General features: G+C 37.3%; 2 protein-coding genes across 2 annotated transcripts; both read right to left on the bottom strand.

Moving 5' to 3' along the window:
* Positions 1–52: 52 nt before the first annotated feature.
* Positions 53–11,886, bottom strand: LOC124383131 (sterol 26-hydroxylase, mitochondrial-like). The gene is made up of 9 exons (XM_046845523.1): positions 11,552–11,886; positions 11,104–11,294; positions 6,270–6,469; positions 5,785–5,982; positions 5,486–5,649; positions 5,216–5,382; positions 1,494–1,575; positions 1,175–1,375; positions 53–856 (listed from the first exon to the last, which is right to left on the bottom strand). The coding sequence occupies exons 1-9, from the start codon at positions 11,807–11,809 to the stop codon at positions 728–730; spliced, it is 1,590 nt and encodes a 529-aa protein (XP_046701479.1). The 5' UTR covers positions 11,810–11,886; the 3' UTR covers positions 53–727.
* A 755-nt stretch (positions 11,887–12,641) lies between these two features.
* LOC124380536 (sterol 26-hydroxylase, mitochondrial-like) lies at positions 12,642–19,180 on the bottom strand. Its single transcript, XM_046841624.1, has 9 exons — positions 18,872–19,180; positions 18,454–18,644; positions 17,262–17,461; positions 15,386–15,583; positions 15,082–15,245; positions 14,812–14,978; positions 14,505–14,586; positions 14,229–14,429; positions 12,642–13,806 (listed from the first exon to the last, which is right to left on the bottom strand). The coding sequence occupies exons 1-9, from the start codon at positions 19,127–19,129 to the stop codon at positions 13,678–13,680; spliced, it is 1,590 nt and encodes a 529-aa protein (XP_046697580.1). The 5' UTR covers positions 19,130–19,180; the 3' UTR covers positions 12,642–13,677.
* Positions 19,181–19,244: the final 64 nt, after the last annotated feature.

A 19,244-nucleotide genomic window follows, 5' to 3' on the forward strand; every position in this document is an offset into this window, starting at 1 on the left:
TTCAGAATGTTTTGTTAAACAACCAGATTATCTGTAAATAAAAAAGCAGAATAAAATTTTTATTTTTATTTAAATACTAATACACTCAGTAAAAAAACAATAAGCATATTACCAGAATGCATATATGAGTTCAATTTGTAAAATGTACAATTTGGAACATTTAAAAGTATTTGCATCAAAAAGAATCACATTAGATGATTCCCAGGGAAGGGGATCTGACCTTTATAATCTTTTTTTTTTTTTTTTTTTTTCCAGGTTCAGTACTCTCCTCTAGTTTTATTTATAAACTGATTTATTAAATTACAATTAATGCTATAATTGTACACAACAACAAACTGTACATATTATATTTATGGCTTTTTGTAGTAAATCATATTAATAGAATAATCATAATATTGTATACACTATTTCTAAATAAGCATAATTAATTTTTTTTTTAAGACAGCATATAAAATAAAATTGTCCTTGCCTACTAAAGGAGCTCACTTAAAAACATGCTCTGTGATTGTCATTTCTATTAATACATGCACACACCAATTAGATGAGTTTAGAGTGGTTAAAAAAAATCATAAATAAACATTGATTGAAAAGATTGGTAGAATAACTGTGATCAAGATCCTTAAAGATCATGTGACAGGAGGCATGTATTTCTTAGAAGAAAGAGTTTGTATTGTGGCGTAAAGTCTTTAGTGGATTAGTTTGGTGGAAGTTACAGATTAGAGCAGCTTTAAGTGGGTACATCTTTCCGCTCCAGAAAATGAAAATTGACTGTTCTGTCTGCCACAAGCATAGAACGGCAGAGAGCGTTGACCTCTCTCACATTTGGATCCAGCTTGACTTTGAACCGCTTTATTATCTAGATAATCAGAACAAAGAAGAACATTTAAACACTTTAGAAACCAGATAAAATATCAAAGCATAAAAATATCTACAGACATATACAATTGATATAAAATGGCTACACACCTCTGTAAAAATGACATGCTTTTGTGACAAAAAATAACTTATATAGCATCCAATAAAATTCAAGTAGAAAACAGACAGAGAGAAAGATTAAGAGCTCATTTTCATGGAGGAGTGTAGTCTTTTAGATCAATTGTAACTGCTAAATAACTGCTATTACATGTAAAGTCAGGGCAAATTTGTTATATGATCTGGTAAGGTGGTTTCTTACCCTAGCCAATGCCAAGTGCATCTCCAGCTCAGCGATACGTTTACCAACACAACCTCTCACTCCAAATCCAAATGGAATGGATCCGAACGGAACAGGCCTTTCCCTCCCATCTCGTAACCAGCGTTCAGGTTTGAAGACTTTTGGTTGAGGGAATACTGTCTCATCATGACTGATTGCATAATGCTTCAGTAAAAAGTTGGTCTGTTCAGAACAGCGGTTGAACAATTAAATAGGAAAATAATTGATAAACGTTTCAATTTGGGGTGTGTGTGTGTTTGTGGGTGGCAAGGGGGGGGGCTTGGGGGGGGCAAATAAGTACCTTTTTAGGGAAGAAGTGTCCTCCAATAATCACGTCATTTTCTGAAAGAAGGCGTGCATTCGTGGAAACAACTGGGTAGATTCTAAACATAATCATGAGACATAATAAATAAATAAGAATTTTTCAGCCTTGTGCAGGTCTACAAACTTGACATAACCCTGACATCCTTTGACAGCTCTTTGGTCTTTCCCATGGTGGTGAAGAGGTTTGAATAGAAGAGGTTGCTTCTGTGACAGGCCTTTCATTCACATAATGAGTTATTAGTAGTACTTTCCTAAAGGGACAGGACTAATCTGGGTCTGTGGGAGTCAGAATTCTTGCTCATCTGTTATGGGATCAAATACTGATTTCACTCGATCTGATACAAATTAATTTATAAACTTTCTTTCATGTTTTTTATGGGTTTATTATTATTAATTTTTTATATTATGTCTCTCTCTCTCTCTGTTAAAATAAAACTACCAAAAAATTCTACATTGTTCCTTTCTTTGTAAGGGGGGTTTCAACATGGCATCTCATGGCAAAGAACTCATTAAGGACAACCTGCACAACAACCTGTGCAGCTCTGGTTAATTCCATATCCAGAAGGATTAAGGCAGTGCTAGATAACGATGGTGCTCATACAAAATATTGACACTTTTTTACACAGTTTTGACATGTTCACTTAGGGTGTACTTACATTAGTTGCCAGCTATTTTGCTATTACTGATATACAAGCTGCACATTGACTACTCTAAAGTATATCCAAGTTTTATTTCTATAGTCCCTTGAGAAGATTATACTAAAATGGTTGCTGAAATGTGAGGGGTGTACTCACTTTTATAAGATACTGTATATATATTTTTAATCAGTAAACATTCGTTTTACTGATGTGCCAAGTCTCAAATCAAGCACCAAAATCTGCCATGATGACATATCCCGCAATTAAAACTGTGTGTGGAAACATAGCAAAAAGCTCTGTTTGGTGTCCTGATGCTTTACGTAATTTAAAACACCATAATTGCTTTTAATATTTACAAGAATATATTTTCTTCATGCTTTATGTTACGTCTGGTTTCACTAATAATAAACATATATTTGCATAAAACATCCAAATTTGTCCATTACAATGTTGATTAGAGTATTAAAAACATGAAAAGTATTAATATTATATATACACACACACACACACACACACACACACACACACACACACACACACACACACACACACACACATACAGTGGTGGACCAAGTACACAAAGCATGTGCTTGAGAAAAGGCAGAGAGATACAGTAGGTAAAATATTACTCCAGTTAAAGTGTCCTTTTAAACTTTCACTTAAAAGTACAAAAGTATTTGCCTTCAAATGTACTGAAGTATCCAAAGTACTATGATTTATTATGATTATGAAAGTCAGTAGGAGTAAGACAGAGTACATGAGTGTGAATTAGAGGGAGGGCAGTGGAGTGGTGCGGTTGCAGGGAGAAGAGGTGAAGTTTGGTGTTTGTCAAGGATCTGTCTTAGGCCCTCTGCTTTTCTCTTTATATATGCTGCCTCTTGGTGAAATTATTCATAAACATGGTATTTACTTCCATTGCTATTCTGATGATACACAGCTGTATATCTCAGCAAAGCCAGATGAGAGAGATCAGCTTAACAATGTTGAGAAGTGTGTAAAGGACATTAGACAGTGCATGCTTGATAACTTTCTTCTGCTCAACTCAGATAAGACGGAAGTACTTTTACTAGGACCACATGCAGCTAGAAGCAAACTTTCCGATTACGTAGCATCTCTGGATGGTGTTTATGTTCCAGCGTGTACGGCTGTCAAAGACCTTGGTGTTATTATTGACCCTAGTCTTTCCTTTGAGGCTCAATAATATCACCAGGATCGCCTCCTTTCACCTTAGAAATATTGCTAAAATTAGAAATATGATGTCGTTACAGGATGCAGAAAAACTAGTTTATGCTTTTGTTACTTCTAGATTAGACTACTGTAACGCTTTACTGTCTGGGTGTGCAAATAAGTCCTCACTAGATCTAGGAAATACCACATCACCCCTGTTTTAATCAGTCTACACTGGCTTCCAATCAAATCTTGCATTGATTATAAAATACTACTACTGACGTATAAAGCACTTAACGGTCTCGCACCGCAGTATCTGAGTGAACTTCTGTACCAGTATGATCCTCCATGCCTACTTAAATCAAAAGGTGCTGGCTATCTGTTGGTTCCTCAGGTTTGTTGACGGTGGTGTGGTGGGTTGTCTCTTATCCCAGAGATCCCTCATGTCTGTATTACCTTATGGTTCTCCCTTTTAGTTACGCTGCCATAACGAGTCTTGCCGGAGTCCAAACTAGACAGTGATAATTAACTTTCATACAACAATAAGGACACTTAATAATCCATATCCTTCTCTTCCACTGTTCCTGCCCCTCTCCCCTCCATAGATCTTCCCACTTCGTCCAGGCCTGCCTCTGGATAGTGTTTTCTTCGACTGGAGGCCAGTCTGTGCAGCTTGGGACGGTTTCTCCTCAAGGCCTTGGGTGGTTCCATGAAATTCCTGAGAAATTCCATGAAATTCCTTAGGAATACAGTTTGCTTCTAATCATCATCACTGTACCCCGCAACATTGTATCATTGTATATCTGCTATAAATGGACATTCGGTGCAACCCAGATGAGGATGGGTTCCCTCTTGAGTCTGGTTCCTCTCAAGGTTTCTTCCTTATGCCGTCTCGGGGAGTTTTCCTTGCCACAGTCGCCACCGGCTTGCTCATCAGGGACAAACTTACTCATAAAGAACACATTCACTTTTATTCACCACATGATCTGTGTAAAGCTGCTTTGAGACAATGTTCATTGTTAAAAGCGCTATAGAAATAAAAATGAATTGAATTGAATTGAATTGAATTGAATTGAAGAAGGTGGAGGAGTTCAGGTACCTGGGGTCAACAGTGCAAAGTAATGGAGAGTGTGTTAGAGAAGTGAAGAAAAAGCAGAGTGGAGTGGGTGGAGAAGAGTGGCAGGAGTGATATGTGATAGAAGAGTATCTACAAGAATGAAAGGGAAAGTTTATAGGATTGTGGTGAGACCTGCGATGTTGTATGGTTTAGTAGGTGTAGCTGGAGGTAGCAGATCTGAAGATGTTAAGATTTTAATTGAGAGTGACGAGGATGGAGAGGATTAGAAATAAGTTTATTAGAGGGACAGTGCATGTAGGGCGTTTTGGAGACAAAGTGAGAGAGGCCCGATTGAAAGGTTTGGACATGTGCAGAGGAGGGACATTGGGGTATATTGGTAGGAGAATGCTGAGGATGGAGCCACCAGGAGGGAGGAAAGATGAAGATCAAGGAGGAGGTTTATGGATGTGGTGAGGGAAGACATGTAGGTAGTTGGTGTGAAAGAGGCAGATGTAGAGGACAGGGGTATGAAGCCGAAAGAAGAAGAAAAGTAAAAGAACTTCACCAGGCGGTGGGTACACACTCCAGGTTCATTGACCGTGCAAATAGGCGTCCACACAAGCCCATGTCACCTAATTCCGCCACTGCCAAGCGGCAATCAAAACTTAGACGAGTTAAGTTTTTATCCACTCATAAATAAAAAGGAACAATACATCTTATATAGATAGGTGATATAATTACACATTTAAATTGCACTTGTCTCTGGTTAAATACAGCGAAAATTGGCTTAATTAATATTATTCTACAATACAATGACAATTGTTTTTTTCTGTCTACCTTAGAGTTTCCTTGATAACAGCCTTGAGGTATGGCATGTTTGTTATGTCCTCAGCTGTTGGAATTTTGTCCCCCTTGATGATGCTGTTAACTTCCTGGTACAGTGTGTCCTGTATCTTTGGATTTTGTGACAGCTGGTATAAGGCCCACATCATAGTGTTGGATGTCTTAAAACACAAGAAATTTTGTTTTATACATCATTATACTTCTTATCACAGTAGGTTTTTCACTAATTAGAAATGTTGCATGGTAATGTTCTGTTGTCCTTACTGTGTCCACTCCTGCTAGAAGCAGTTCAGCAACGCTTCCATACACATCTTTTTTGCTCATGTTAGTGTTGGTAAGCAAGTAGCTGAGATACTCTCCTGCAACTTCCTGACCTGCATCCAGGCGCATCTGAATATCCTCCATCTTCCTGTCAATTAGCTTGCAGGCTATTCAAAGCCATGCAGATATTTTTTTTAATTTAGAATACAATCAGAGAACGAGTAATAGATGTAGATTAAAAATTATACATATGAGAAGAGGGACAGAAAGAAAGAGGAAAAGTCATTTTTATATTATCTCACCAAATTTGAAGATTCCATCCCAAGCACTTGTGAAGCGCCACCACAATGGCGAATAATTGCGAGCCCACTTTGGTAACAGATTCACAACCATAGTATAAGTAAACATCTGTGCAATGGAGTCAATGAAGTTTTGAGTCTCAGCTGGAATCTCATTCTCAAGACAGCCAATTCGAGTCTCAAACAGTATCCGGGAGATTCCTGAAAAAGGAAGCATTTGTGTCACCAGCACCACATCTAATATAAAACTAGAAATTAGATAAGCAACCACCAAATGTTTATTTGAAATTCACCTATATCTAATTGCTGGGTTAAAGCATTTGACTAGATCTCAGAAAGTTGTGAGTTCACATCTTAGCACAACCCAGCAACAACTGTTGTGCACTTGAACAAGAACTCTCAACTGTTCAGATCATGTATGTTGCTCTGGTGTAGGGCATATGGCAAGTGCTGTAAATGCTGGACATTTAAGACTCGACTGGTCATACCTTCTAGAGTGAAGCGGTAAAGCTCGTTGGATATGTTTGGTACCAGGTCTCCAGTGGAGCTCATCTTTCGTAGATGGCAAATCCGTTTGATAAAATCGGTGACCACCTCATTAACTACATTCTCATACTTCACAGAGTCCTTTGGATGCAGCATGCGCTTGTTCAGCACAGAACGGAGTTTATACCATCTCTCCCCTTCTCTAGTGGAAGATAAAAATGAAACATGTTTCTTTATGAAACATGTTTTACTTTGATGAATGACTAAGAATTCCTACAACTGAAAATTACTGATAGAAACGAGTTGTGTGAATGATTCAGGGGCTGTAACACACCTAGAATGTAGTTCATTAAGAAGTGATCAGGATATTGCCTTACACCTTGCAATGTAAACTCAAAGTGCAAACTGTTTTATCTAAAGCATCCTACCTTTCACACAACTGATCATATTTAAGAAAAGTAGTATATTAGATAAACTTTAGGCAAAGAAAAAAACCACCTTAAATACTTTACATGCCAATTTAAGTGTATTTGTTGGTGTTTAAAGCTGATATGATATAAATAGAAACATATATTTTCATGTTTTAGGGATTTTGTTTTAAGGTGTAACCTATTTAAAAAAACACAGAATGTAATAAAAAACTGACTGTATATAAATTGTCCACTTTTTAAAATTTTTTTGAATGTGGTAAAATATCAGCAATGCATCTACAAATAAATTCATACTACTAAAAGCATATTAACTGGGTTTGACTCAACTACTGGCATGTACAGAGAAGGGACAGGGAATATTGTTAGAAGAATGCTGAGGATGGAATTGTCAGGAAGGAGGAAAAGAGGAAGGCCAAGGAGGAGGTTTATGGATGTGATGAGGGAAGACATGCAGGTGGTTGGTTTGAAAGAAGCAGATGTAGAGGACAGAGTATTGAGACAGATAATAAACAAAGCTGGAGGCACTCAGTTGTATAGGACGTCTTTAGCTGCGCTATAACAAGATTTTGCATTCACTTGAACTTGATAACCGAAACCACTCTCCAGTCTCATACAGCTCATCACAGGCATTTTTCTTAGCTTTTGTTTGAACCCACCTCCAATGTTCCTAAGCTTATTCCCTTTCCACTTGGTCTCTTGAACACAGATATATATTTGCATGTACTGTATGTACACTATATTGCCAAAAGTGTTGGGTCACCTAATCATAATTACGGTATGTGATTTTTGAGCATTGCATTCCACATTTAGTCCCAATTTGCTCTTATAATTCCCTCCACTCTTCAGGGAAGATGTTTCACTAGATTTTGAAGTGTGCTTATGGATATTTGTGTTCATCAGCCACAAGGATATTAGGAAAGGCAAATACTGATGTAGGTGAGGAGGCCTGGGGTGCAATCAGCGTTCCAATTCATCCCGAAGGTGTTCAATAGGGATGAGATTAGAGGTCTATAGCAGTCCACTTAAGATCTTTCTTTCCAAAGCATGTAAACCATTTCTTCAAGGAGCTCACTTTGTGCACAGGGTCATTGCCATGCTTGAACAGGTTTGGGTTTCCAAGTTCAAGTAAATGCAAAAATGTATTTTATTGCATCTAGATGTCCTATACAATTAAGTGCCTCTAGTTTTATGGCAACAGTTTGGAAAAGAACCGCATATATATAGCAGGTCAAGTCAAGTCAAGTCAAGTTTATTTGTATAGCGCTTTTCACAACAGACATTGTCTCAAAGCAGCTTTACAGAAATCAACAGTTAAGGTGAATGGTGTGCATTTATCCCTGATGAGCAGCCATGGCGACTGTGGCAAGGAAAAACTCCCTTAGATGTAATGGGGAAGAAACCTTGAGAGGAACCAGACTCAAAAGGGGAACCCATCCTCATTTGGGTGACATCAAGAGTTTGATCATAAATCTTTCAACAATACAGAACACTGGAGAGTGAGAACTAACATAAGCACTGGAGTATAAGATTATAAGTAAATGTTCTTTCAACAGTCTTTGGTATAAAAAAAGTAGGAGCTACTGAGCTCAACATTTGTGATCATTACAGATCCAGCATCAGCTTCTCCATGCCAGAGCCTTTAAACACTTCAGGAAGTCCAATGTCAAACTCCACACATGCAGTGGGATCCAATTGGCACTGGTACGTCTCTAGATGGTTAGTTAAGGTCAGGTGACCCAATACTTTTGGAAATATAGTGGATGTATATATACACACACACACACGCACACACAGGTGCATCTCAATAAATTTGAATATCACTAAAAAGTTGGTTTATTTTAGTATTTCAATACAAAAAGTGAAACTTGTATGTTATATAGATTCATCACACACAGACTGATAGAGCTAATGAAAACCCAGAAAATTTGAATATTGTGAAATAATTCAATATTGGAGACTCGTGGTGTCACACTCTAATCAGCTAATTAAATCCAAACACCTGCAAAGGTTTCCTGAGCCTTTAAATGGTGTAGCTCAGTCTGGTTCAGGCTACACAATCATGGGGGAAGACTGCTGACTTGACAGTTGTCAAGAAGATGATCATTGACACCCTGCATATGGAGGGTAAGACACAAAAGGTCATTGCCAAAAAAGAACTCGGCTGTTCACAGAGTGCTGTATCCAAGCACATTAATGGAAAGTTGAATCGAAGAAAAAAATGTGGTAGAAAAGGTGAAACGAAGCCCATTCAAAAATCTGGGGGAGATTCACAAAGATTGGACTGCAGCTGGAGTCACTGCTTCAAGAGCCACCACGAACAGACGAATCCATGGGCTACAACTGACGAATTCCTTGTGTCAAGCCACTCCTGAACCAGATACAACGTCAGAGGTGTCTTACCTGGGCAAAGGACAAAAAGGACTGGACTGTTGCCCAGTGGGCTAAAGTCATCTTTTCAGATGAAAGGAAAGAAAATTTTGCATTTCAGTTAGAAATCAAGGTCCCAGAGTCCTGATGAAGAGAGGAGAGGTACATAATCCAAGTTACTTGAGGTCCAGTGTAAAGTCAGTTGTGGTTTGGGGAGTCATGTCATCTGCTGGTTTTGGCCCACTGTGTTTTATCAAGTCCACGGTCAGCAAAGCCATCTACCAGGAAGTTTTAGAGCACTTCATGCTTCCCTCTGCTGACCAGCTTTATTGATATGCTGATTTCATTTTCCAGCAGGATTTGCAAAGCACCAAAGGTTGGTTAAATGAACATGGAGTTGGTGTGCTTGACTGGCCAGCAAACTCACGAGACCTGAACCTTATAGAGAATCTAAGGGTATTGTCAAGAGGCAAATAAGAAACAAGAGGCCAAAAAACGCAAATGAGCTGAAGGCCACTGTAAAAGAAACCTGGGCTTCCGTACCACCTCAGCAGTGCCACAGACTGATCACCTATATATATTATATATATACCATAATTATAAGTAAAGTTTTGGCTTTCTTAAGAGAATATCTACATGTACACCATTATTAGGCAACTTTTAGTGTGCAGAATTATTATGCAACTAAATAAAACAGATTTTCTCATCTCACTTGTTTATTTTCACCTGTTAAAATGAGAAGAATAAACAAACTCAAAATTTACAAATAATCATTACTGAAATTTCAAAAAGAAGAACCTCAGTGACCAATATAGCCACCCCAACTTTTTGTGCAGCCGCAACCACAGCCTCCCAGACACTGTTCAGAGAGGTGTACTATTTACCTTCACTGTAAATTTCCTGCTTAAGAAGGGCCCAAAAGTTCTCAATAGGGTTTAAGTCAGGTGAAGAATGGAGGCCATGTCATTTGTTTTTTATCTTTAAGGCCTTTACTGGCCAGCCACACAGTGGAGTACTTTGATGCATGTGATGGAGCGTTGTCTTGTATAAAATTCAAAGTCTTCTTGAAAGATGCAGACTGTGTCCTGTACCACTGCTTGAAGAACGTGTCTTCTAAAAATTGGCAGTAGGTCTGAGAGTTAATTTTGAGTCCATTTTCAACCAGAAAAGGTTCAAGTAGCTCATCTTTAATAATACCCTCCCATACCAGTACCCCACCTCCACCTTGCTGGCATCTGAGTCGAAGTGGAGCTCTGTGTCTGGTACTGATCCAACCATGGGCCCATCCATCTGGTCCGTCAAGAGTCACTCTCATCTCATCAGTCTACAAAACCTTTAAAAAATCTGTCTTCAGATATTTCTTGGCCCATTCTTGATGTTTCAACTTATGTGTCTTGTTCAGAGGTGGTCGGGTTTCAGCCTTTCTTACCCAGGCCATGTCTCTGAGAACTGAACACCTCGTATTTCTTAACACTCCAGGTAGGTTGCAGTTGTGGAATATGGCAGCACTGAAGGATAATGGGTTCCTGATAGCTTCATGTTTGAATCTTCTCAAATCTTTGGCGATTAATTTGCGTCTTTTCTTCTCAACACGTTTCTTGCGACCCTGTTGACTATTTGCTACAAAACGTTTGAAAGTTCTGTGATCATGCCCCAATATCTTAGATGTTTCAAGAGTGCTGCATCCCTGTGAAAGACTTTTTACCATTTTTGACTTTTCAGAGTCAGGTAAATCTCTTTTTTGGCCCATTTTTTCTGAGGAGAAGAATCTGCCTAATAATTATGCACACCTTGATACATGGTGTTGATCTCCTTAGGCCACATTCTTCCTCGTTGCACAAATACACATTACCTGATATGCATGAAATCCAATAAGCATTCAGGTTTATACAGCTTGGACTTGGAAATTATGGATAAAATGATGATATATTCAAAATAATCACAAAAAGTTTATGAGAATAAGCTTTTAAATAAAATTAAACAAAATAAAACAGGCAAAAAACTTCATGTAAAGACACAGTAACACAATGGGACTTACTCAGTAAAAGGACCATAACCTAGATTGTTCTTATCTCGGTATTCAGTCCAGATATTCATGTCTGCTCTGCGTGGGAACTTATCATCTTTCCTCATCAGCTCCTCCAGCAGCTCCACGCTATTCAATGAAATTGCATGATCCTTGCCTGTTTGTACTTTATACATGGGACCATAAAGCTGCTTTTCATATAACTACAGAAAATACAGAAAGACAAAATAATAGAATTAGGCTTTTTTTTAACATGCTATCTTGCTATCTGCAGGATGTGAGACAGCAAACACTTTCAACAAGATGCAGAGAGCATCTACTGCTTTCCTACAGCTTTGTTTCTAATTTTTCAAATCCCGACAGCAGTTACACTGATACTCAGTAACAAAATCAGATGGCTGCAGACACACCAAATAACCCACTCAGCACTCCTGTTTAGAGCTCAAATAACCTACTGTACCTGTAGCTTATGCATCTGATTGTAGTACCCTTTAAAGATCAACCTGTACAGCATTGTGGGAAGAGTGATCACAGGGAGGTCAGCATCAGTCCTGAGGCTTCCAGGAGGAACAGAAGCTGTTGAATTTCCACCTGCATTTCTCTTAAACCCCACACTGGCTGTGGTGGACCTAAGGAACACCCGGAAAACCGCTGTGTCAACTGAATGTAAAGCTACACGTCCAGCCATGAGTAGATTAGAACCGGAATATCTAAACATCAGCTCATGTTTCGTTTTGCAGCAAGAATGAGGAAGTTCAGCCCTCTGGATTGTTAACTCTTTATATACAGACTGCTATAAAAACAATGTGGCTGAAGGCACACTCTTGAACTTTGATACCTGCTGATTCATGTTTATTGACATAAACTGCTTACAGGACAGTTTGTAAAATAAGCACATGCCTATAAATAGTACATTTAAAAGTAATTCGCACTTCAGAATGATTAAGGTAAAAAGCTATGTTATAGGTGTATTTGTCAGAAATTATAAAATCTTCCACACAGCGCATCTTCTAGATGGAAAATGGAACAAGGTGCTATTGCTTTTTATATATATATATATATATATATATATATATATATATATATATATATATATATATATATACACACACACACACACACACACACACACACACACACACACACACACACACACACACACACACACACTGTATATTTACAAGTTAAAAAAATGTTCAATGGTTTTTTGGAAAATTAACAATTTGGGATATTTAAAAGTAATTGTATTAAAATAAATAACTTGAAAGGGAAGTGGATACCTTCAGAATCTTTGTTTTTTGCAGGTTCAGTCCTCTTCTCCTGTTTAATTAAGATGTTGCAGACTTTTCTACTTTCTCAGAAATAATTGCAATCTAATTAAACTTACTGTCAAGATATGAAAGTCTATAAGTCAAAGCCAGAGTAATGTGTACTTTGAAAGAAAAATAAATAATTATTTTTAATTTTACTACATTCAGATAGACTTTAAGTAGCAAACATGTAACTCAACAAGAACATTTGTTTATGAACAAAATAAATATCAGAGCATGTAAATACATTTTGACTTTAATGTATGTTTCTTTATTCAATTACAATTTCTGCTATGTTCCTACACAACAACAAACTGTACATATTAGGTTTCACTGTTTATAGTATAAAAACCATACAATTAATCCAATTAAAGAGCTAATAGATTTTATACAGACAAAAAAAAATGAAAAGTCAATGAAAAATCAAATTAAATCTTTGCCTACTAAATAAGAGCTCTGAAATACATGCTCTGTGATTATCATTTTCAACACATTCACACACAGCATTACATTTTCAGAGGTCTGAGTGGTTAAAAAAAAAATCATAAACATTTAAAAAAATTTATCGAAAGGTTCGGTCCCTAAGAGTTCACACAGCTTGTGATACCAAAAAGTAAAAAAGTAACAAATTACATTTATTCATGTCACATTAATTTAGTCGTTTTTTGCTTACTTTTACTTTTTAAATCTGTAATTTACTTTCCCTTAAGTATATTTTGTTTGACGTATTATACTTAACTACATTTTAAATCATATCTGCTACCGGCAGAGAACAAACGTGCCCTACTCACAAGAAAGACAGACGACAGTGATAGACCCAACTAAAAGTAAAATGCCGTTGAATCAAAAGATGTTCAATGCGTGCGCTTACTGTCTTTATTGACATTATAACATATAAATTATAATTTTTATTTTGCTGCATGAGTACATTACTCGCATTAGACTCAAGTCATGGACTGTAGTGTTTTTGTGTTTGTTTGTTTTTTTATTTGGTTATTGCACTTTAATTTGTAACGTTGTCCTTGCTGAAGTTCATTCTGAGTACATTTTAAATGAACTACTCTTTACTTTTACGTGAGGAGATTTTTAAACCGGTTTACTCATACTTAAGTAAAATTTTATTGAAGTAACATTAATTTTACTTGAGTAGAATTTTTTTTACTCTTTCCACCAATGGATACCATGGGCATGTATCTCTTAGAAGAAATCGTTTGTATGAAGGTGTATGGACTTCTTTAGTGGATTAGTTTGGTGGAAGTTACAGTTTAGAGCAGCTTTAAGTGGGTACATCTTTCCGCTCCAGAAAATGAAAATTGACTGTTCTGTCTGCCACAAGCACAGTACGACTGAGAGCTTTGACCTCTCTCACATTTGGATCCAGCTTGACTTCGAACCGCTTTATTATCTAGAAAATCAGAACAAAGAAGACACATTTAAACACTTTAGGTATCAGATAAAATATCAAAACATAATTTACACACACATATACAATAGATAAGAAAGAACTATACACCTACTTACATCCTTTTATGACATTAAAATTGTTTTATATAGCATCCAATAAAATTCAAGTCGGAAAAAGACAGATAGATGTTTGAAATTGCCATGTTTGTGAAATATTTTAACAATTTTTTTAGTGCCTTCTGCTTATAATACAGCATACATACATTTTCAGCTATTGAGTATAAAAATTACTGGCATTAAGAGCTCATTTTTCATGGAGGAGTGAAGTATTTTATACCCATTGTAACTGTTGAATAACTGTAAATACATGTAAAGTCAGAGCAAATTTGGTATATGATCTGGTAAGGTCCTCTGGTTTCTTACCCTCGCCAATGCCAAGTGCATCTCCAGCTCAGCGATACGTTTACCAACACAACCTCTCACTCCAAATCCAAATGGAATGGATCCGAACGGAACAGGCCTTTCCCTCCCATCTCGTAACCAGCGTTCAGGTTGGAAGACTTTGGGTTGAGGGAATACTGTCTCATCGTGACTGATTGCATAATGCTTTAGTAAAAAGCTGGTCTGTTCAGAACAGTGGTTAAACAGTTAAACACTGAATTATTATAAAAATTATATAATTGGGGGGAAAAGAAGTACCTTTTTAGGAAAGAAGTGTCCTCCGATAATCACGTCATTTTCTGAAAGAAGGCGTGCATTTGTAGGAACAACTGGGTAGATTCTAAACATAATCGTAAAACATAATTATAAAACAGTCTTTATATAATGGATAAAATGAACAATATATTCTGAATATGTATGTACACAAATATACATGTCCATAAAAAATAATTATATATGTAAAATACTGTAAAAATTGCCTTAACTGACTGCACACCATGCAGGTATATGCTATATGATTCTTCAATACAATAAGCATGTACATATACAAATTGTTTCTGTCTACCTTAGAGTTTCCTTGATGACAGCCTTGAGGTATGGCATGTTTGTTATGTCTTCAGCTGTTGGAATTTTGTCCCCCTTGATGATGCTGTTAACTTCCTGATACAGTGTGTCCTGTATCTTTGGATCTTGTGACAGCTGGTATAAGGCCCACATCATAGTGTTGGATGTCTTAAGAGACGAGACATTTTGTTTTATAATTCACTATATTTCTCATCACAAAAGGTTTTCCACTAATTAGAAATGTTGCATGGTAATGTTCTGTTGTCCTTACTGTGTCCACTCCTGCTAGAAGCAGTTCAGCAACGCTTCCATACACATCTTTTTTGCTCATGTTAGTGTTGGAAAGCAAGTAGCTGAGATACTCTCCTGCAACTTCCTGACCTGCATCCAGGCGCATCTGAATATCCTCTATCTTCCTGTCAATTAGCTTGCAGGCTATTCAAAGCCATGCAGATATTTTTCTTAATTTAGATACACTCAGAGAACAGGTAATAGATGTAGATTAAAAATCATACATATGAGAAGAGGAACAGAAAGAAAAGGTCATTTTGATACCTTATATAAAGTGTTCTCACCAAATTTGAAGATTCCATCCCAAGCAGTTATGTATCGCTGCCAGAATGGCAAATAATTACGAGTCCACTTTGGTAACATAGGCACAACCATAGTATAAGTTAACATCTGTGCAATGGAGTCAATGAAATTTTGAGTCTCAGCTGGAATCTCATTCTCAAGACATCCAATTCGAGTCTCAAACAGTATCCGGGAGATTCCTGAAAAGGAGACATTTGTGTAACCAGCACCACATTCAATATAAAACATTTCAATCAATAAAATTGTTATAACTTTTATGAAGTTATATATTGGATGTGGTGCTATATTAAAATTAGGTCATGTACAAACCGGATTCAAAAAAAGTTGGGACACTGTACAAATTGTGAATTAAAAAGGAATGCAATCATTTATAAATTTCATAAACTTATATTTTATTCACAATAGAATATAGATAACATATCAAATGTTGAAAGTGAGACATTTTGAAATGTCATGCCAAATATTGGCTGGAAAAATTTAAATGTACATATAAGGAACAGCTGGAGGACCAATTTACAATTTATTAGGTCAATTGGCAAAATGATTGGGTATAAAAAATCCTCTCAGAGTGGCAGTGTCTCTCAAAAGTCAAGATGGGCAGAAGATCACCAATTCCACCAATGCTTCGGCATAAAATAGTGGAGCAATATCAAATAGGAGTTTCTCAGAGAAAAATTGCAAAGGGTTTGAAGTTATCATCGCCAACAGTGCATAATATCATCCAAAGATTCAGAGAATCTGGAACAATCGCTGTGCGTAAGGGTCAAGGCCGGAAAACCATACTGGATGCCTGTGATCTTCAGGCCCTTAGACGGCACTGTATCACATACAGGAATGCTACAGTAATGGAAATCACAACATGGACTCAGGAATACTTCCAGAAAACATTGTCAGTGAACACAATCCTCTGTGCCATTCGCCGTTGCCGGCTAAAACTCTATAGGTGAAAAAAGAAGCCATATCTAAATATGATTCAGAAGCGCAGGCGTTTTCTCTGGGCCAAGGCTCATTTAAAATGGACAGTGGCAAAGTGGAAAACTGTTCCGTGGTCAGACGAATTAAAATTTGAAGTTCTTTTTGGAAAGAAGTTGTTATCAGCACTCAGTTCAGAAGCCTGCATCTCTGATGGTATGGGGTTGCATGAGTGCGTGTGGCATGGGCAGCTTACACATCTGGAAAGGCACCATTAATGCTGAAAGGTATATCCAAGTTCTAGAACAACATATGCTCCAATGCAGACGTCGTCTCTTTCAGGGAAAACCTTGCATTTTCCAACATGACAATGCCAGACCACATACTGCATCAAATACAACATCATGGCGGCTTAGAAGAAGGATCCAGGTACTAAAATGGCCAGCCTTCAGTCCAGAGAAAACATTTGGCGCACCATAAAGAGGAAGATGCGACAAAGAAGACCTAAGACAGTTGAGCAACTAGAAGCCTGTATTAGACAAGAATGGGACAACATTCCTATTCCTAAACTTGAACAACTTGTCTCCTCAGTCCCCAGATGTTTGCAGACTGTTACAGAAAGAAGAGGGGGGATGCCAAACAGTGGTAAACATAGCCTTGTCCCAACTTTTTTGAGATGTGTTGAAATGTAAAATCAACTTATTTTTCCCATAAAATAATAAATGTTCTCAGTTTAAACATTTCATATGTCATCTATATTGTATTCTGAATAAAATATTGTAATTTGAAACTTCCACATCATTGCATTCTGTTTTTATTCACAATTAGTACAGTGTCCCAACTTTTTTGGAATCGGGTTTGTATGTTTAAAATGAGATCATGTATTTTCTAGGGCATATGGCAAGTGCTGTAAATGCTGGACAGTTAAGACCTGACTGGTCATACCTTCTAGAGTGAAGCGGTAAAGCTCATTGGATATGTTTGGTACCAGATCTCCAGTGGAGCTCATCTTTCGTAGATGGCAAATCCGTTTGATAAAATCGGTGACCACCTCATTAACCACGTTCTCATACTTCACAGAGTCCTTTGGATGCAGCATGCGCTTGTTCAGCACAGAACGAAGTTTATACCATCTCTCCCCTTCTCTAGTGGAAGATAAAAATTAAAAATGTTTCTTCATGAAATGTGTTTTACTTTGATGAATCACTAAGAATTCCTACAACGGAAAATCACTGATAGAAACGAGTTGTGTTTCGCAGAGTTCACGAACGAAGAACGAAGTTTATCCCATCTCTCTCCTTCTTTAGAATGTAGTTTATTAAGAAGTGATTAGGATGATGCCTTACTCTTTGCAATGTAAACTTTGAAATGTTTCTAATTCTATGTGGCATTATGGGTACCCTTCAGTTTGTTTTATCTAAAGCATCCTACTTTTTACACAACTGATCACATTCAAGTATAGAACTATATTAGGTGATCTCTAGAAAACGCAGTAGGCAAAGAAAAATGCATTAAGCAAAGAAATAAATCAAGTAGATTAGTTCAATCAAAATACATGACAATATAAGTTGGTGTGTAGAGCTGATATGATATGAATACATATATTTTCATGTGTTTTAAGGATTTCAAATTAAGCTGTAATCTATTAAACAATACAGAATATGTAAAACATCTGACTGTAGTTAAATTGTTAACTTTTTAACAATTTTCAGAATATGGTTAGTATCGCAAATGCATCTGTAAAACAGTTCATACTACTCAAAACAAATTGGCTCATCTCACCCAACTACTGGCATCTGTACATAACATTCTGCATAAAAGTGAAATGTTTAATCATGTTCAGAGGAGGGACATGGGGTATATCTAGAGAAGAATGCTGAGGATGGAGCAGCAAGGCAGGAGGAAAAGAGGAAGGCCAATGATCCGCTTTGGCGACCCCTTGCGGGAGTGTATATAGGGAGTGTGAAATATACAATTAGCTACATTAAAATTTATTAGCTTTACAAATAAACAATGTGACGTTATTTCAGGTGGACTGGCGGAAAAAAACTACTAATTGTGACCTGTTGCTGACCGTTTGCGAACCCAGAAATGTTCAACCCTTCATGTAAAGACACAGTAACACAATGAGACTTACTCAGTAATAGGACCATAACCAAGATTGTTCTTATCTCGGTATTCAGTCCAGATATTCATGTCTCCTCTGCGTGGGAACTTATCATCTTTCCTCATCAGCTCCTCCAGCAGCTCCACGCTATTCAGTGAAATTGCATGATTGTTGCCTGTTTGTACTTTATACATGGGGCCATAAAGCTTCTTTTCATATAACTACAAAAAAAAATACAAAAAAAAAAATAATAATAATAATAGAATTAGGCTCACATACGCCATCTGTCGTATGTGAGCCGTCAAACACTCAGAACTTTCCTACAGCTTTGTTTCTAATTTGCAAATCCCGACAGCAGTTTCACTGATACTCAATACCAGTGATGTCTGGAAACACACCAAATAACCCACTCAGCACTCCTGTTTAGAGCCCAAATAACCTACTGTACCTGTAGCTCATGCATCTGATTGTAGTACCCTTTAAAGATCAACCTGTACAGCATTGTGGGAAGAGTGATCACAGGGAGGTCAGCATCAGTCCTGAGGCTTCCAGGAGGAACAGAAGCTGTTGCATTTCCACCTGCATTTCTCTTAAACCCCACACTGGCTGTGGTGGACCTAAGGAACACCCGGAAACCCGCTGTGTCAACTGAATGTAAAGCTACACGTCCAGCCATGAGTAGATTAGAACCGGAATATCTAAACATCAGCTCATGTTTCGCTTTGCAGCAAGAATGAGGAAGTTCAGCCCTCTGGATTGTTAACTCTTTATATACACAGACTGCTATAAAAACAATGTGGCTGAAGGCACACTCTTGAACT

The sequence above is a fragment of the Silurus meridionalis genome, chromosome 3 (assembly GCF_014805685.1).
Source record: "Silurus meridionalis isolate SWU-2019-XX chromosome 3, ASM1480568v1, whole genome shotgun sequence".
In the NCBI taxonomy this organism is placed as follows: Eukaryota; Metazoa; Chordata; class Actinopteri; order Siluriformes; family Siluridae; genus Silurus; species Silurus meridionalis.